General features: G+C 39.5%; 1 protein-coding gene across 4 annotated transcripts; it reads left to right on the forward strand.

Moving 5' to 3' along the window:
* Positions 1–14: 14 nt before the first annotated feature.
* On the forward strand, positions 15–17,868 carry LOC144526924 (1-phosphatidylinositol 4,5-bisphosphate phosphodiesterase delta-1-like). Of its 4 annotated transcripts, none has more exons than XM_078264672.1 (19): positions 15–109; positions 1,550–1,601; positions 1,769–2,814; positions 2,885–2,918; positions 7,376–7,582; positions 7,797–7,955; positions 9,693–9,921; positions 10,084–10,213; positions 10,426–10,654; positions 12,380–12,581; positions 13,499–13,643; positions 13,734–13,886; positions 13,997–14,134; positions 14,241–14,400; positions 15,743–15,859; positions 15,987–16,165; positions 16,310–16,442; positions 16,844–16,993; positions 17,199–17,868. In XM_078264672.1, the coding sequence occupies exons 5-19, from the start codon at positions 7,492–7,494 to the stop codon at positions 17,288–17,290; spliced, it is 2,307 nt and encodes a 768-aa protein (XP_078120798.1). In that variant the 5' UTR covers positions 15–109; positions 1,550–1,601; positions 1,769–2,814; positions 2,885–2,918; positions 7,376–7,491; the 3' UTR covers positions 17,291–17,868. The 4 variants fall into 4 exon arrangements, with proteins under 4 accessions (XP_078120798.1, XP_078120797.1, XP_078120796.1 ...); XM_078264671.1 differs by lacking the exon at positions 2,885–2,918 and having other exon boundaries at positions 1,769–1,925; positions 2,478–2,814; XM_078264670.1 differs by lacking the exon at positions 2,885–2,918.
* Positions 17,869–18,667: the final 799 nt, after the last annotated feature.

Here is an 18,667-nt window from a genome sequence, read left to right on the forward strand (position 1 = left end):
TCTTGAGTGTGGCAAAGTCTGTAAAATCAGAAAGCACGTGGAGGTGGAATACAGTAATACGTTGTTTCAGTTGTACTGAACTGTACTTCATGGGCCACATGGCATGCAGGTTAGTTGAAATGTTTTAGTCTTCAGGTGTGCAGAGTAACGTTACAACCAATAGAGGGCGCTAACGCTTCTTCTTCTTCTTCTTCTTCTTCTTCTTCTTCTTCTTCTTCTTCTTCTTCTTCTTCTTCTTCTTCTTCTTCTGTGTATTTTAACGGCGGTTTGCATCCATTGCGTTTCACTACCGCCAACCACTGGTGTCATTTATTTAAGTGAAAGTAGCAGTAGCAGTAACTTACACTATAGAAACACATTAAAAGTCCTGCCTCCAAAGTAACAAAAGTATAAGTAGGCCTACTACATTATTATTTATGCAGAATGGCCCTGTCGATGTTGTATCCATAGACTGAAACAAAAATAATTTTACATTCTATGGTTGTGTCATATTTGTTGGATTATTGATGCATCAACATAAGTAGCCTACTTAAATGTTGTAGCTGGTCGAGGTGGCGCTATAGCCTAAAATGCTGGGTAATTTGATATATAACAATTCATTATTTTATTTTTTTATAAAGTCATGTAGCCTATGTAGTGTATATAACATCTTAAAAAGTGAAGTAGTAACTATAGCTGTTAAACACAGTGAGTGAATGTAGTGGAGTAAAAAGTACAATATAAGGCTCTAAGATGTAGTGGAGTGGAAAAATCAAGTAGCATAAAATGGAAATGTTTAAGAAAAGCACCAGTACTGTTTGTCAATACTGTTGTCAATTGTTGACTGAATGTAGGCTACTTGGTTTATATATTATCAAGTAAATAGCTGACAGATTACAGTATGGTTAAGGTTTATTTTCAGACAGCTTTAATCTTTCAATCTCCATGTTGGATTCTGGAACTTGCCAAGAAGTTTCATGAAAACCAAATGGACAGTGCACTGTGCTAAACACGCACTAGATGCAGTGTTCATAACTCAGTGTATTTTTATTTTTTAATATTTGCAGTAGATCAGTTGTTTACATATTGTCTTTGTATTTATTGTTTTATATGCCACTTCGTCTTTGAGCTATATCCTTTGGATATTGCATAATCTAGGTTACTGAGACAGTGCCGTGAGACATGAGGATGTTTTTTCAGAAGCGCAGCAGAACTATGGATGGTATCTGTGGTAGGAAACAGTGGGGCCTGTTCGTGCTTGTTCATCAGTCACATACACCAAGGAAAGACACATACTTGATCAACAAGAGAAGTCATTTAATGTTCTTGTATGTGATGCATTCTATTGCTTTCCACTGATACACATAAACGTTGCTGCAGAAGGACTTTTCCTGGACTCAGTGATTTTTACAAATTCACATATAGCCATGCAGCTGGCCAGGGGATGGCTAATGTTTGAGTTTTTTTTTTTTTGCTTTGAGCAAATTAAGTGGCTAAAAGAAATAGACTAGAAATGTTCAAAACATCTGAGCAGATAAAGTAAATAAGTAACTCCCTCCTGTCTCACCAGGAACTTTAAGAAATGGCTAACTTGGAGCAGAGAAGCTCCCAGATGAAGATGTGTAAGTAGGCTATATGAAAATTTAAACCAGTATTAAAAAAAAATGCATGTTTCTTTTCTCTGAGGAAAATGTAAAAAGTAAATAAAAAAAACTTATATTATGCATAGTTATTTTCTAATGCATTTGAGAAAATTACCCACTTGTTCTGTTCTTAAACATGCGTCCAGAGCCATGATAGAAATCTAAAGACAACGCTGCACTCGGTTTTCCTGCGTGTTTCCATGGACCTCGTGGGTTTTTGGAAGTTGTCGGCCCTTGCCAGGAAGCTCTTCCCCTGATGCTGCATTAAAGTCCTGTCATCCTGATGCTGACAGTGCGCTGAGGGTAAGCCAGGCCTGAAAGGGAAGTGCTGAGAGCCACAAGAGCCCCAACACCCCAGTGATTGCAGTGCTATTATCCTGCCAAGGCTAAGCGGCACATGAAAAGGAAAGCAAAACAACTTCATCTGTCCCATTCAGTGTTAACAAAATGCTCCAACTCACTGTCAACTACGTGGCCGGGCAGAGAGCCAACTCTGCTATTCAGCTTTCTTGAGATGTTTACATTGTGTTCAAATAAGGAACAGGTGTTTGCAAAAGCTGCTTTAGCAGAAGTCAAATACAGACATGAAGCTATTTGAAATACCCACACTGTATAAATATTGCTTATAACATTAAAGCCTCAAGATTATAGTATATTGAGGCTTATGGTGCTCAGGTAAAGGTCCCCTGACTGTTTATTTGCATCATCCTCTAGGTGAGGACTTGGCCCTGGAAGTGTTTTATAAATGGATTCAAGTTTTTTTTTTTTTTTTTTTTTTATTTTGGCTGCAGGTGCTAGACCAACTAATGTGGCATGCTTTAAATGCTGTCTGTAAGTCATTGTGTTATGTTGCAGTCCCATGCCTGGTGGCAAAAGATGGTGTCAAGTTGTAAGCTACCCTGTTGTGACATCAGCAGTACTGCCAGCCTTGTCAAACCGGTGTTGGCTCCAATCACACTGCCAGAAGAAACCCACCTGTGTCACCGCCTTTGGGTGTTGTTCTAGCTCGGCCCAACAATCCCAGAGCCAAAGTTTTCGTACCTAATTGCGCACATGGAATGCAGGAGCAACTTTAGATGAAACGGCACATCGAGGGAAAGCAGGAAAAACAAGAATTTACTGCGTGAAAAAAGGAGATAGGCCTACAATTCAGAAAGGATGGCAACGAATGGGATCGAAACGGAAAACAACGGTAGGACAGATTGTTTGAGTAGGCCTAATTGTGCAAATTAAAGTGTGTTCTGCATTGTTTTTTGTTCCAGGACTTTCCAACATGGAATAATCCTAGGCTAGGCTGTAAGTAAATTGGAGTGGCTTCTACTAATTTTTCTTACATTTTAGGCTAATTGTTGCAATCAAACGTTGTCTTACTAACTGTGAATTATACTGTATCGAACGAAATGTATTCGCGTAAGATCACCTGTAGATTTGTTTAAGGATCGTTACGACTTTGGCAAAAAGTGTGGCTTGTTTACCTTGCTGCAAACAGAAACGTTAAACAAAAGCAGCGAACAACCTCTAGTAACCAGAGAAGAACAAACCCCTACTTCAAACACTGTTAAACACGAAAAACACGAGATGCAATAATTAGGCTCATATTTATCTCCTCGCAGCATTCAACGTACTTGTTGACCTGTTTTTCAGCACATTATACGCTTTTAAGAGTATATAGCCTCGTCCTGAACAGTTTAATCACAGCGCTTGGTAGTTGGCCTACCGCGATGTCAACACTAGATGGAGCCCGTGACTCAACAAATACAATACTAAATGCAGGCTACTGTATAGCCTAACTTCATATCTTACAGTAGCTAGCTAATTTATGCATTGTTAAAATGTAGTTGAAAAAAATTCCAGACGTTATAAATTAATAAATATATATTCACATATAGCAACATTTTAAACGTTTGTTGTCGTTCTTTCTGGTAAACTTACTTCATGTCATGTAGCCAACTGTGATTCTGTAACTACCTAACGTTAGTTTATCAACTTTGCGACATTTGAGATAATTAGCTAGCAGCTAAAGTAAGATAACTATCATGGAAAGTCTGTTTATTAGTTTCACTGCCTGGATATCATTTAATGCGGTAACTACAGAGTATCTGGGTGTCTTACAATTACAATATTGTTATTAATGTATGACCATTGCACCGAACTGCCTTGCACTATTTGTATTTATATTTATACTTGGGCTAAATCTCAAATCTCGTACTATACTGATATTGCACCATTCCTCCCCTCTCGTCAATTACTGCGGTCAAGCCATCTGTGCTTCGGAGAAGCGCGGTCACGCCATCTACGCTTAAAAATATATTGCGCGTCTACACGAGGTTGCGTGGTAGGCTCAAGGTGTATGCGCTTGGTGTCGGCAGACTTTTAAAAGATATTCATAATAAAATAAATAAAATCAAATTGTTTTCTGCAAACTCCACCAGATTATTGTTCTTCATCTCACTGACTACCACTGTGGTGATTTTCATGTTCTACTGTTTTATTATTTAATAATTGCCTGCCAAAGTCCTATATTGGAGGTGCCATAACAAGACTTTGGTCCATAGTTCCAGACAATGACTGACATATTTGAGTTAAGGACATATCTGACAACACACACAGTGGAAATTAAACATTTTTACTGTACAAGTTTTGATAGTTTTCAAAGTACATTCACACATTTCAACAGTGAAATAGCTACATTCCTGAAACTGGAGTTGCTATAAAAAACATTGCTCCATAGTTCCAGTCAATGACTGACATATTTGAGTTAAGGACATCTGGGACTAAACCCAAACCAAACATTTGTACCGCTTAAAATGATTTGCTACAGAACTTTGAGAAAATCATAACACTGCTCCATAATTCAAGGAATGATATATTTGATTAAATGACATCTCATGAGTTATGATTCTCTGAAAATGTGTATAAAATATCTTTATCTGAACTGCAATCTGCATCTCTTTCTAGCATTATAGGCTGGTTATCCGCATTTGCAAATATGAAAGCTGTTAATTGAACTAAATGAATAAATTCTGTCTGTCTGTGAGTTCTGGTTTTATTTAAAGTTAGAGGAAAGGTACAACAACACTCTGTTGGAACATATTTGTGTCTCAGATGAAATTATTTAACCTTCTAAATAAGAATTTCTCTCAAGATCATCCAGAGTCTTTTTCATCACACTGCCAACGACTTGAATTTGGGAAGTAGAATTTATATTCTCAATCACTAGATAGCTGGTGTGATCCTCTTTGGGAAGAGAGAAGTGGTCAGAAGGAACAGTTTATCCAGGGTAAGTAGTCTTTTTTGTCGTGTCGACGTACAGATGTTTGATTGTTTCAATGTTAACTGATAAAACATGTTTGTGTGACTGCGTGTACAATATGAAAAAGCAGATACAATTTAATAAATCATTTTTATTTAAATAAAAACATTTTAAAATGTACATTTTTGGTTACAGACCAACTTTGACCACTATGAAGCAATAGTGTCTTTTGTGAACGTACACTGGAAGTTTCTGGTTAGTATTGACTTTGTTGGTATTTATTATGAATATTTTTTTCATGAGGTTGGGAATGATTTGTGAATAATACTTAATGTGTTTCCTGTGTTTTCAGTACATCAGTACAGCAACAAGCTGCGTGTATTTGGTCGATCCAGCGCGCAGCTCCACAGAGCTGACAGACTCCAACCATGCTGCAAAAAGATTGAAGTATGCAATTACAGGGTTTTTTTTCCTAACTAGATTTAATCCATTCCCTCATCAAGTTATGTCACAATATTAGTCAAGGTAGTAAAAGGAACATTAGTATAGAAACAATGGTCAGTAACAGACTAACAATAATTGGCCGCTAGCCATAAAACACAGTTAAGTAAGTTATTAAGAGTGTCATTGTTTCTTTTGTGAGTATGACAATGATCTGACTGTATCATGTGCTATAGCCTTGACAGTGACTGGATGCCAACCTCAGGGAATATGGTATTAACATGTCTTAACCGTTTTGTGACACATATTGCTGTTGATTTTTTATATTTTATACACATTGTATGTGTGTGTCTAAGTGCATATAGAACATTATTAATCTCATAAATAATTTTCACACAGTGAGTACTTCAAAATGAGGAGGACCTCCCTTGGCAGGACTGACTGGGTTGACATTAAATGGAAAGGAGGTGTTATGCAACACCCAGTGCAGCAGGATGGAAATAGCTGTGGGGTACTTGTCATCATGGTAAGATTAATATTGCAATATATTACCAGCTTTTTGAATGATCTCCATTAATTCAGCATTTTGGATTTAATTCAAAATGTTTTATCAAAAGTACATCACATATTGTGTCATTGTTTAGATGGCAAAGGCAGTCATGGAGGCCTTTCCCAAAATGCAGTGCCTACAGATGGACACAGCACAGCTTGATGCTGTGAAGACAGGTCATTGGGATTGCTGTCTGTGTCGGAAATGATGCCACATACAGCATGTGCTTTGTCATAAGCTAACAGTGTTGTAAATACAGTGTGTGTGTCTTGATTTACGGAGCAAAGTTTTTTGTATAGCACCTACAGTTTTCAGGAATGTAGTGTGAATGTACTTTAAAAATTCTCAAAACTTGTACAGTAAAATTTTTTAATTTTCACTGTGTGTGTTGTCTGATATGTCCTTAACTCAAATATTTCAGTCTTTGCCTGGAACTATGGACCAAAGTCTTTTTATGGCACCTCCAGTTTCATATTTTTACTCATTTTACAGCAGAAGTATGGGACTTTGCTTCCAAAAATCTCCAAAATTGTACAGTAACATTGTTTGATTTTCAGTATGGGTGTATTAAGTGATGCACTGTACTCAAATATGTCAATCATTGCCTGAACTATGGACCAAGGTCTTTTTATGGCACCTCCAGTTTCATATTTTTAGTCATTTTACAGCAGCTGAATGGGACTTTGCATCCAAAAATCTCCAAAATGATACAGTAACATTGTTTGATTTTCAGTATGGGTGTATTAAGTGATGCACTGTACTCAACTATGTCAGTCATTGTCTGGAATTATGGACCAAAGTCTTGTTATGGCACATCCAATATAGGACTTTGGCAGGCAATTATTAAATATTAAAACAGTAGAACAACATGAAAATCACCACAGTGGTAGTCAGTGAGATGAAGAACAATAATCTGGTGGAGTTTGCAGAAAACAATTTGATTTTATTTATTTTATTATGAATATATTTTAAAAGTCTGCCGACAACAAGCGCATACACCTTGAGCCTACCACGCAACCTCGTGTAGACGCGCAATATATTTTTAAGCGTAGATGGCGTGACCGCGCTTCTCCGAAGCACAGATGGCGTGACCGCAGTCTTCAAGCTGGTACTGTATATTTTTTGTAAATTTGTAAATTCTAGTGCAGTGTTATACCGTATACTTAACAGTATTTTTTTTATATTTCTTACTGTCATTTCTGTTTTTTATTCTTTATAGGTTAAGTGAGTGTTGTACTTGAGAGCAAAGATTAGCCGGAGTTAAATTCCTTGGTTTGTCTACGCAAACCTGGCCAATAAAGCTTCTGATTCAAACGGTGTCTTCAAATATGGTCTAATTACTGTTTTCAGAATTGGTCAACTCGTTACCCTAAATACCCTATGTAATTACTTGAATACACCAACATTTAGCATACATCGGACTTAAGTTTTGGTTTTGAACCACCTCCTGTTGCTGCTGTGCGTAACGTTACGTCGCTAGTCGTAGTAACGTCACGTGCTTGCTTTCAGCTGGAAAGAGATGAACGGTGAACTTTGAGTGGGGCTGATACACACCCTCTAACACACTGCTCGGTCCCAACGCCTTGTGAACACAGTCTGGTAGCGTTTCAGCACCTCAGGGCACAATGAATTGCCTGGGAAGACAGCCTAAACTCAACAGATCTAAGGAATATGCCAGAGACCAGGAGGTTATCCAAATAAACCAAGAGATCTTAGGTAAGCTGTACTGAAGTTATTTGAACTATCTAATTCAGCACATGCAGTATTCTGATAAGACAAGCAAGTAAAGCAGGAGGCAAGAGAGCAGGGTTTAAGCTTAAGGTTTGAGACAACTGAAATGGTGTAAAATGGGCTTTAGCTTAGTAAGTTTGCAGGAAAAAAAAGTTGTGTTTATTTGTTGAATCTTACTCTCTGCTCCTCGATTTCACAGGTATGGAGGGCGATCCGGACCTCCAGTTCCTCCTGCAGGGGGGAGACCTCCTCAAGGTCCGCTCCTCGTCCTGGAAGAAGACCCGCTACTACAGACTCATGGAGGACTGCGAGACCATGTGGTACGAATCGAAGAAAACCTTCAAGGTGAACCAGAAATGTGAGTGCTATTGTCCCAGCTTCCCACCTGATTGTGTGTGTGTGTGTGTGTGTGTGTGTGTGTGTGTGTGTGTGTGTGTGTGACATGCCAGAAAAACTCTGGCAAGCATTTGTGTGGTGTTGTGGTGGACACACACTCCACACCTCTTCTGTACTTACTGACTTAAAGTTATTAGGCTACCTAACAACATCCAACACATTCGGGTCTCCAGTGCTGATGCAAGTAAATCTAGTCTATTCTGAGATCAGATGGATTTTTTCTTCATGGATTATAAAAGTGAAGGACTAATCATAGAAAAAATAAATAAAAGATTATTTCTGTCTGAAAGTCCTGTGTATTATCATACGCAACTGGATTGCTCATGATAGGAGTGATGTGTTTTGTGGGTGTGATTGTCAAGATAGTGATTTCTTTTATAGTGTGTGGAGGAGTGGTTGAATAGCTCTGGTTGTAACATTGGATTACATCCCATAACGTTTATCACGTAGTCTCCTTTTAATAACTGCAGTATGATGATGTCTTTATTTCTATCACCATGTGTGATGGCATGCAACTCTTAAAGGTGCATCCAGCAACTTTGCATATTAGTGGCTCAGTAAATTCAGATCCCAGAAACCTGTAATGTGATGTCAGTGAATTGCAAACAGCAGGTTTACGTTTACCAAAACAAGGCTGCTCTGTGATGCCTGAAAACTGCTTTTTTTTTAGCACAACTAGACATATTGTATGAGTCCTATGCAGTGTTGGGGAGTAACGGAATACATGTACCGGCGTTACGTATTCAGAACACAAATTATGAGTAACTGTATTCCGTTACAGTTACAATTTAAATAGTTGGTATTTAGAATACAGTTACATTGTTGAAATCAATGGATTACATGACGATACTTCACGGGTTTATTCACTCTCGCAACTCCATGCATTTCCCAGAAGCCTCAATATGAAAACGGAAAAATTAGCTATTTGCGTGATCACTGATAGAGGTGGAGATGGAGCCGGAACCGGCACAACAGAGCCAGGGCAGGAATGCGTTTCTATCTTGGAAATTCAAACAGCATTTCACATTAAAGAAAGAGAAGGGAGAACGAAATATAACTGTGCAGTGCAACTTCTGCTTGCCAGCAACCAACTTCCTTTCAGCGTCCAAATTACTCCACCTCCAACCTGAAGAAGCATCTTTTTTTTTTTAATTAGCCAAGGGTAGTCGTCTGCTGTAGTTTTACTGGTCACCTTGCTATTTTATAGTTGACTTGCAACTTTACATTCTCCTACGTGCTGATTTACTAGACCCAGAGCCGTTGAAAGAGTGACTAGCCCCGTTTCACATGTTAGCTAACGTTAGCTAAAATTAGCTTGTGGTAGCAAGACTGCGGTTAGATCTTTGTAGTATGCAGTTCGGGACTACAAATACAACAATCTCTCTGCTTGTTTAGGTACACATTCAGCCAGTTGGAACATAAGAACACACCAGAATAGGCCTGTTTAGTAAGCTATATGTGATGGCCGCATTCCTACACTTATAAAATGCAATTCAATGTGGAAGTAATCCAAGTATTCAGAATACGTTACTCAGATTGAGTAACGTAACACGTTACAAATTACATTTTTGGGCATGTATTCTGTAACGGAATATGTTTTGAAAATATCCTTCCCAACACTGGTCCAATGACAGGAAATCCCTTTACTAAATGATACACTGGAAGTGTAAAACATTTGCAACATTTCTCCTGTCTTCAGTTTTACTCGATGACATCTCAGCAGTGCTAATTGGCCGTCAGTCAGAGGGCCTGAAGAAGTACACAGAGGAGCATGTGGAGTGTTGTTGCTTCTCTATTATGTTCAAGGGCAGCCGCAAGACCCTGGACCTCATCGCCAGTTCAGAAGAGGAGGCCAAGCAGTGGACCAACAGCCTGCAGAAAATGATCTCCAAACTAAGCAACCTCAACAGCCAGCAGAAGACAGAGCAGTATCCTTCTCATGATGGTGAAGGTTAGACTGTGAACATGATTCATTTGTCTGTGCTTTAGGAACTCCTGCTGCACACGGTGCCCTTGTAATTCACAACCAATTAGAAAATGCAGACGGGAAGATGACGTTATATCTACTCCTTACATTACAAACATTTCAGTTGGATCTTGAGCTGCCTGAATAAAGCAGACAAGAACAGGGATAATAAGCTGAACATATCAGAGCTCAAGAACTTCCTGCGTCTGATCAACATCGAGATGGATGACTACTACACAGAGATGCTCTTCAAGGTGATACCCTCAGAGTTTTTTTTAATGATTCCTAAACATCCAAATCCTGAAGAGCTATGAATAGATGTACATTTATGATTTAAGAAAAAGATCATGTTAAAATCCTGAAAAAAAAATACCTCATACCCCTAATACTAATGAAATCACTTTTTAGTATACAGTTAAATGTAAAGTGTGGACCAGCTTTCATATTCCATTTTTCTGTCATACAGAAATGTGACACATCCAAATCTGGATACCTGGCTGGAGAGGAGATTGAACATTTCTATGACCTGTTGACCCATCGGGAGGAAATTGACGTGATCTATGGAGAGTACGCTAAAACGTCAGGCTTTATGAGTCCTCAAAACCTGGTGGACTTCCTGATCAAAGAACAGAGAGAGAAAGCCACACTGGCTGATGCATACAACATCATCCAGAAGAATGAGCCAGATGAAAATGGTCAGTAACTTATTTGAAATACCGTGTTTTTGTTGCCCGGTGTTACTCCATAGTGTGGTGGAGCAGTGTTTCTCAATCAGCATCATTGCAGCACGGCTGGTTTTCTGTCTTTAGATCTAATCAGGGACTGATGCACTACTGGGGTGTCAAGTTAATGCTGCTAAGTAGCTATGGTTGATTTAATCCACATATCTGTAAAACAAAGAATCATGCAAAAGCACCACTTTAAATCTTGTGTTTACCAGAGATGTGCTTATAAGCTTCTTGGAAAAAGGTCATTCAGCATGAAAAATGGCTGATCGACTAAAGACATCTTAGTCAACCAAGACCAAAACAACCGATTAGTTGACTAATCTACTAGGAGTGGGCAGCCCTAATACTCTAGCTACTTTATTTGAACAATGTCTTGCATTTTGCATTTGTATTTTAATTGTCATTAATGGATTACATTTACTGGGATGGTGAAGTGTTCTTGTCTTCCTCTATGTCTTTATAATATGACAGTCATACAAGCTGTAAAGCATCAATCTCATGTCTAAAAACTACAAAAATTAGCAGGAAGGGCACCCAGATAGCTCAGTTGGTAGAGCAGGCACCCATATATAGAGGTTTACTCCTCGACGCAAGTGGGCCCGGGTTTGATTCCGACCTGTGGCCCTTTGCTGCATGTCATTCTCCCTCTCTCTCCCCTTTCATGTCTTCAGCTGTCCTGTCAAATAAAGGCCTAAAATGCCCCAAAAATAATCTTAAATATTTTTTATCAGGAATCCTCTTTTGACTAAAAGGGAAGCATTTAGCCAATGAGAGCCTGTGTTACACAGAAGAAAAAAAATATAAAATAAACTCTGGTGCATTTACAGCAGATGTTATTAATGTGCTCTGCCTCTGTTTATATACTCCTCTGAGGATTAAAGAAATAGTTTGACATGCAGAAAAATACGCTTATTCACTTTCTTGTCAAGAGTTAGATGAGAAGATTGATACCACTCTATGTACGCGAAATATGGAGCTAGATCCAGGAGGCAGTTACTTTAGCTTAGCTTAGCTTAGCATAAAGACTGGAAACAGGGGGAACAGCTGGCCTAACTGTTCAAAGTTAAAACAATAACCACAACTATACCTAAAGCCAAAAGTCTTGATTATTTATTTAGTTTTCTACTCTGGTGAATAGTGTTAGATGAAAGCGAGGCATCGTTTAATGTGTGAAACAAAAACGGACGAAATGAGTTTCACTGACGGGTAATACGATGCCACTCCAAAACAGCAAATGACGAAGTACTGATGACAGATGTACAACATTTTCCAAGTCAAATATCATTCTGGAAAGCCAGCTAACCAGTTAGAGACAGGCCCTTTGATGGCAACTACAGGCTATCAAGATGAACATACAAGATATATTTAAATTACATTCAATATGCAGTGATGACAGTCTATCCAATGTGGTTGGTGCTCTTAAGTAATGCACATGAGTGTTTTACATACATGCAGCTTAGGGCATTTTGTGTCAAGTTTATCCAGCCTATTTAATGCAAAGAGGTGCTGAACATAACTCGTCTTTTCAGCAGGGATCTTTTATCTTGGATTTCAATAGGAAATGAGGACAGGGGAAATCAGATCCTCTTAAGGGAGACAGTGTATGCATTACACTCACATACTTTGTCCTGGATAAATGATAAATGATCTCCCTGGTCACTGTTGTTCTGCCGTGTCCTTCTGTTCTTTCAGCCAAGGAGAAGAAGCTGCTGTCCAAAGATGGCTTCCTCATGTACATGCACCATCCAGATGCCTTGGTCCTCAATCCAGATCACAGAGAGGTGTACCAGGACATGAGCCAGCCCCTCAACCACTACTTCATCTCCTCCTCGCACAACACCTACCTCATGGATGATCAGCTCAGTGGACCCAGCAGCACGGAGGCTTATGTCAGGTAACATCTTTCATCCATCCTGTAAAAATCTGAGTCTTGAATTCAGCTGCTATAGCTGTATAGCTGATGCAAACTGAATTTCATTGTCTTTGTACTTGTACTCAGCACAATGACAATACAGTTGAATCTAATCTAATGTCCAGCAGATAAGATAAGGGGGGAGAGAGCGAGAGAGAGAGCGAGAGAGAGAACGAGAACGGTGGTAGCATGTTTAAAGGAGCAGTGTGGAAAAAAATGGTGCATGAAAGGTGCAATGGTATCATAGTGCAAGATAGTGTCAAAGCAAATTCTATATCTATTCAAGTACAACAGGCAACACAATATATCAAAAATAGAATAATCATTACTTAACTATACAAAGACACTAGTAAAAGACTTGAAGAAAAGTTTAAGTTAAAGTTGAAAACTGTCCATAATGACAAAAAGACAGTGTGGTGTATTGACCATACAGGCAAGCTAGCAAAATGGGCAGATGGCTAATATAGCCAGTAAGGGAGTCAAACAGTGCCAATCAGGCACCCATATAATTCAACTTTTGGTCTCTGGTTATGTCTCAATGTGAGCAGGGGGAGGGCTGCAGGATGTGTCTAGTTTGTGCCTGTCCCAAGGTAATATGAGGATAAACTCAGGCGGTTTAGTTCATGAAGGGCCTGTGGAAGTGCAAATATGTCAGCAACAATGTCTCGGATGAATGTCCGAGTGTGCGCTGGCTGAGAAAAAGGAAACCGTTTTGATCAGAAAATAACCAATTTGATGTATATGTTTGGCTAATATATGTTGTATTTAACAGTGGGGATTATATGTGGCACTGTATATGTTTATCCAATAACCTAAATGCTTTGGGGTGTATTAACGACAACCCTCGGGCTGCTTTACACAGCCTTTGTTTAGGTCACTAATAGTTGTGACTCTGTCAGGGCTCTGCTGAAGGGCTGCCGCTGTGTGGAGCTGGACTGCTGGGATGGATCAGATGATGAGCCAGAGATCTACCACGGCTACACACTCACCTCCAAGATCCTCTTCAAAGATGTCATCAAAGCCATAAAGGAGTACGCTTTCAAGGTGTGTTTAGTGTCCAAAAAATATCCATTAGCACTCTACGGACGTTTCCTTGATCTGAGTACTCTGTGTTTTCTGTCTGGTTGTCCTCAGGTGTCCGATTACCCAGTTATCCTCTCCTTGGAGAACAACTGCAGTGTGAAGCAACAAGAAGTCATGGCCCAGCACATGAGCTCCATCCTGGGCAGTGCTCTCGTCACTTCCCCCCTGGGGGATGGCATGCCCATAAACTTTCCATCTCCTGAGGTATCCACTCTTATCTATACTGTATGGACATTTGATTTTAGTCCTTTTGATACCAGTCACTCAAAGCAGGGCTACTGTGCGTGTGTGGGTCTGTGTGTCTGTACCTCTAGGAGCTGAAGGGGAAGTTCCTGATCAAAGGGAAGAGGTTAAACAAACTGGAGGCCAGCTTTGCTCCTGAGGGGGAAGAATATGACATGGACATGACAGAGGACGAAGATGAGGATGAACATGAGGAAGAGCAAAGAAAGGTGGGGTTCACATCAAGGGAGAGTAAATATATAATCTATGTTAACACATTTAAGCATTAGCCAACATTTCTTTTGTACTGACACTTAATTTCCATTTTATGCGTAGAGTAAAAAGAAGCTGAAACTAGCGAAAGTGCTGTCTGACATGGTGGTCTACTGTAGGAGCGTCCCCTTCAACAGCTTTGAGGACGCAAGAGAAAACCAGAGCTTCTACGAGATGTCGTCCTTCAAGGAGGGAAAGGCTATGAAGCTGGCAGAGGAGTCAGGTGAGGAAGACTTCAGGCTGGATTCACTCAAGTGTCTTAATGTATAGATTTATCTTAATAACTTATCAGTAGTGATATATTAAATATCACTTATTGGTGCTTCCAATTCCTGTGAATTTGTCTCGAAAACCTCCTTAGATTAGTTATTAAGGTCTGAAATAGGGATATATATATAAACACAACAAACAAAGTGATAACAATTGTTTAGAGTATTCATTTGTTGTTTTTGTACATTTTAATATCCACAACAAGAGCTATTTTGATTAATATCTACTAAAGAGTTGTGAAAACATAACTGAATTAAACGGTTATTTTCCTAAAAGGATTTTGACACCACACCAGTGGTCTTCATGTGGTGATTGTAGTTAGAGCCCAACCGATATATTGGCGGGCCGATATTATCGGCCGATATTAGGCATTTTTCCAAACTATCGGTATTGGCATTTATAATGGGTGATTAAAAAAAAAAATTCATTCATTTATGACAAATGATTCTGATAATTGAATATTAAAAAAATAAAATAAAAACGGACAAAACACCCTCCAACCATGTTATGAGTGTTGGCGTTGCATAGTTTGTCCACCAGAGACCACTCTACAATGTCCCTGTTGGCAACACTCTTTGATTTTCCATCCATCTTCATCCGCTTATCCGGGGTCGGGTCGCGGGGGTAGCAGCTCCAGCAGGGGACCCCAAACTTCCCTTTCCCGGGCCACATTAACCAGCTCCGACTGGGGGATCCCGAGGCGTTCCCAGGCCAGGTTGGAGATATAATCCCTCCACCTAGTCCTGGGTCTCCCCCGAGGCCTCCTCCCAGCTGGACGTGCCTGGAACACCTCCCTAGGGAGGCGCCCAGGGGGCATCCTTACCAGATGCCCGAACCACCTCAACTCTTTTGATTTTGTTGTTGTTATTGTCTTTTTGTTCAAAGGACTTTAAGTTTCATATCTTAAGTTTGTATTTTTATACATTGTATTTATCAGAACTTTAATATATTTTGATGTTCCTCTGTTCTGCATTATCATATTTTTTTAGTGAGGACTCATAAATAACTACAAATAACTAATGTAAAGGAAATTTCTGCATTTCTGGATAAAAAAAAAAAAAATATATATATATATATAGATCGGAATATCGTTTTTTTTAAATCATCAAATATTTGTATCCGTATCGGCCTTACAAATCCTTTATCGGTCGGGCTCTAATTGTAGTTAATGATGGCACCTCTGTCAGAATAAAGTGCACATGATAAACAAAATGATGCACCCTTCTGCGTGATTAGAAACTAACTTTCAGCTCAGCAAATAACTTTGTTCTTCTGTCTCAACTTGTTCTCTGCAGCTAATTCCTACATCCGTCATAACGTGGACAAGCTGAGCCGCGTCTATCCAGCAGGCTCCAGGGCCGGCTCCTCCAACTACAACCCGGTGCCTCTGTGGAACGCTGGCTGCCAAATCGGTACATAAATACTGACACAATGAGGGAATTGAAAACTCTCACATGTACAGTCCAGTCTGACATTAATGGGAGATTGTCACTTATTTTTAATTCATCATTGTCCCTGCATCATCATATTTCTTTTCAGTGGCCTTAAACTTCCAGACAACCTGCACAAACATGGATGTTAACCAGGGTAGATTCCTGGTTAACGGAAAGAGCGGTTACATCCTGAAACCGGCCTTCATGAGGGACCAAGACACAGAGTTTGATACCATCACCCTGACCCGAGGGGACTGGCTGAAGCCCAAGACGCTCCATGTCATGGTGAGTGTTTCGCTGTAATAACTCGCACTAACATGCTCAGCATTCGCTGACGTTTCTCTTTCAAAAGTATTCTGCGATTCAGATCTTGAAGGATCTTTTTTTTTTTCCTTCTCTCTGATATGATGTATCCCCACCTGTCATCAGGTTATATCCGCCCAGCAGCTCCCCAAAGTGAACCAGAAGGAATCTTCCATTGTGGACCCGCTGGTTAAAGTGGCGGTGTACGGAGTGCCGGCTGATAATGCTGAGAAAGAGACCAGCTATGTTGAAAACAATGGTACCTATTTCTGTCAAACTCCACATACATGTGCTTTGTACTGATAGAACACGTCTCTACCAGTAGTAGCCTCAATAGACCAGAATGCAATGCAGACGCAGCACACATAGCATTTTGAGTCAGTTGTAAGACTGATGCTTCTTGTTTACTGGGATAAAACCCCTGCTCTGCCTACCCTGTGTATCTGTCTTTAACATGTAAAACCCACTGCTGCATACAGCTAATGTATTCACGCCCTTTGGGGGTTGTTTTGAAATGCATTCTGGGAAATCATGGCAGCCTTTGAAACAGAAGTAGATGAGGCAGGTTAAAAGATCACCAATTAAGTCCTGGAATGCATCAGAAATTAATGATCTGATACATCAACTCACTGTTGCCGTATTTCCTCTTTCCTGTTGAAGGTTTTAACCCAGAATGGAATGAAACCTTCCAGTTTGATGTGTATGTGCCAGAGCTAGCACTGGTGCGCTTCACCGTTGAAGACTATGACTCCGCGTCAGACAATGAGTTTATTGGGCAGTACACACTTCCATTCAACAGTTTAAAAATGGGTAAGTTCCCCCCCTCCCCCTAATGTTAACGCAAATGATGTAAAACCACTGATGGTTCTTTGTTTTCACACTTCGTAAATGAACAGAGACAGGAACTATCCCTTCTCTAGTCAAGCTTAGAGAACTCGGTTCACACCCTGCAATAAAGAGCTCTTCATATTCTTTTTCTGATCACTGACTACAGCCACTTTGTGCTCCCACACAGGATACAGACACGTGCCTCTGCTCAATAGGAACGGAGACGTCCTCCCCTCAGCTGGACTCTTTGTACACATCATGGTCCTCGATGCTGAGTAAGACGTCACCGACTGGCTTGTGCCTCTGAAGACACGAGGACCTCCATTACACAGCCGCATTTCAGCTGTTTTTAATTGTATTTATTTAATTTGCTCTATAGTTTTAGTTCATGATTAACTTATTTTCTTAATTCCAGTAGTTTGAGCAGCTATTCTTAAAGTCAGATAAAGATCACATTCTTGTCAAAGGACAGAAAAAAGAACTCCATCTGCAACTGGAAATGAGTTGTATTGGGAGGAGGGCATATGTACATACACACTAAGTTTGCTAGACTTTATATATATCTCTATATATAGCTCTATATAATCAGCTTGCGATGGCATTGGATTTTTTTTTTTTTTTTTTTAAGAAGGCTTGTGTCCCTCATTTTTGGTCAGTTTATGTATTGTCTATTTAAATCTTGTTATTTTAACGACCATTTCATGAATTCTGGAGAAACATAAGCCGACGTGAAAACTAATGTGCTTCGTCTTTATCAGTAATTAATTAGTCATCAAGTATGATTATTTTTCATGTGACATCATCACGACTACTTCTTTTTGTAAATCAGGATGAAGATGAAAAGTTTTAAACATGGACACCCATCTCGATGTTTTCTTTCCCAGCACTTTGAACTAAACTGTGTTTCACTTATCTGAAGGTTCCACGTGGATACATTTTGCATCTGTAGTCAAGACATTTTAATTAATGATCCTGGGGCTTCTCATCCAGTGGTACCAAGTGGAATAATACAACTGTAAGGTACTTAATGACCTTACTAATTATATGACAATAACAACGCTTACAGCTCAGTAGTAGCAGTCAGTGAGTACAGTAGCAAAACCAAGTACCTTTTTGAAGCACTTAATTTTATGCAAACAGGAGAAGAAGAAAAACTGTTTTGGGTTGCCCCACTTCACCCTTTTCACACAATAAAACCATTAACCTAGTGAACTTTGGATGGACACACCCTTGGCACACAAATTGTCAAAAGGAAGTCAGGGAGGTGATGCACATTACTGCACAGCTCATAGGTTAGCTTATGGTTAAATGAGGTGAAAGCCTTTGACTAATGTCAGGTTATTTATAGGTTATTATGACTTATGTACTAAAGCGGCTTTAAGTTCTAAGCAATATTTTATATAAACAATGGATAACGTGACTTGTTTAATGTCAAAGGGGTAACTGTATGCTTACACGTTCGCCATATCAAAATGAAAGATGTCAGTTTTGTGTTTACAGCTAGTTCCTGCTGCCCTTAAAGGTCCAGTACTGTAAAAGTAAGATTTCCATGTCTTTTTTTGATTATAAAGCAGTTGCTATAGGGTGCTATATTACAGTTTTTCTCGATTGCTAAAACACTAAAACCCATTGGCTGGTCAAAGTTCTCAATTACCT

This window comes from Sander vitreus, chromosome 12 (assembly GCF_031162955.1).
Source record: "Sander vitreus isolate 19-12246 chromosome 12, sanVit1, whole genome shotgun sequence".
NCBI lineage: Eukaryota > Metazoa > Chordata > Actinopteri > Perciformes > Percidae > Sander > Sander vitreus.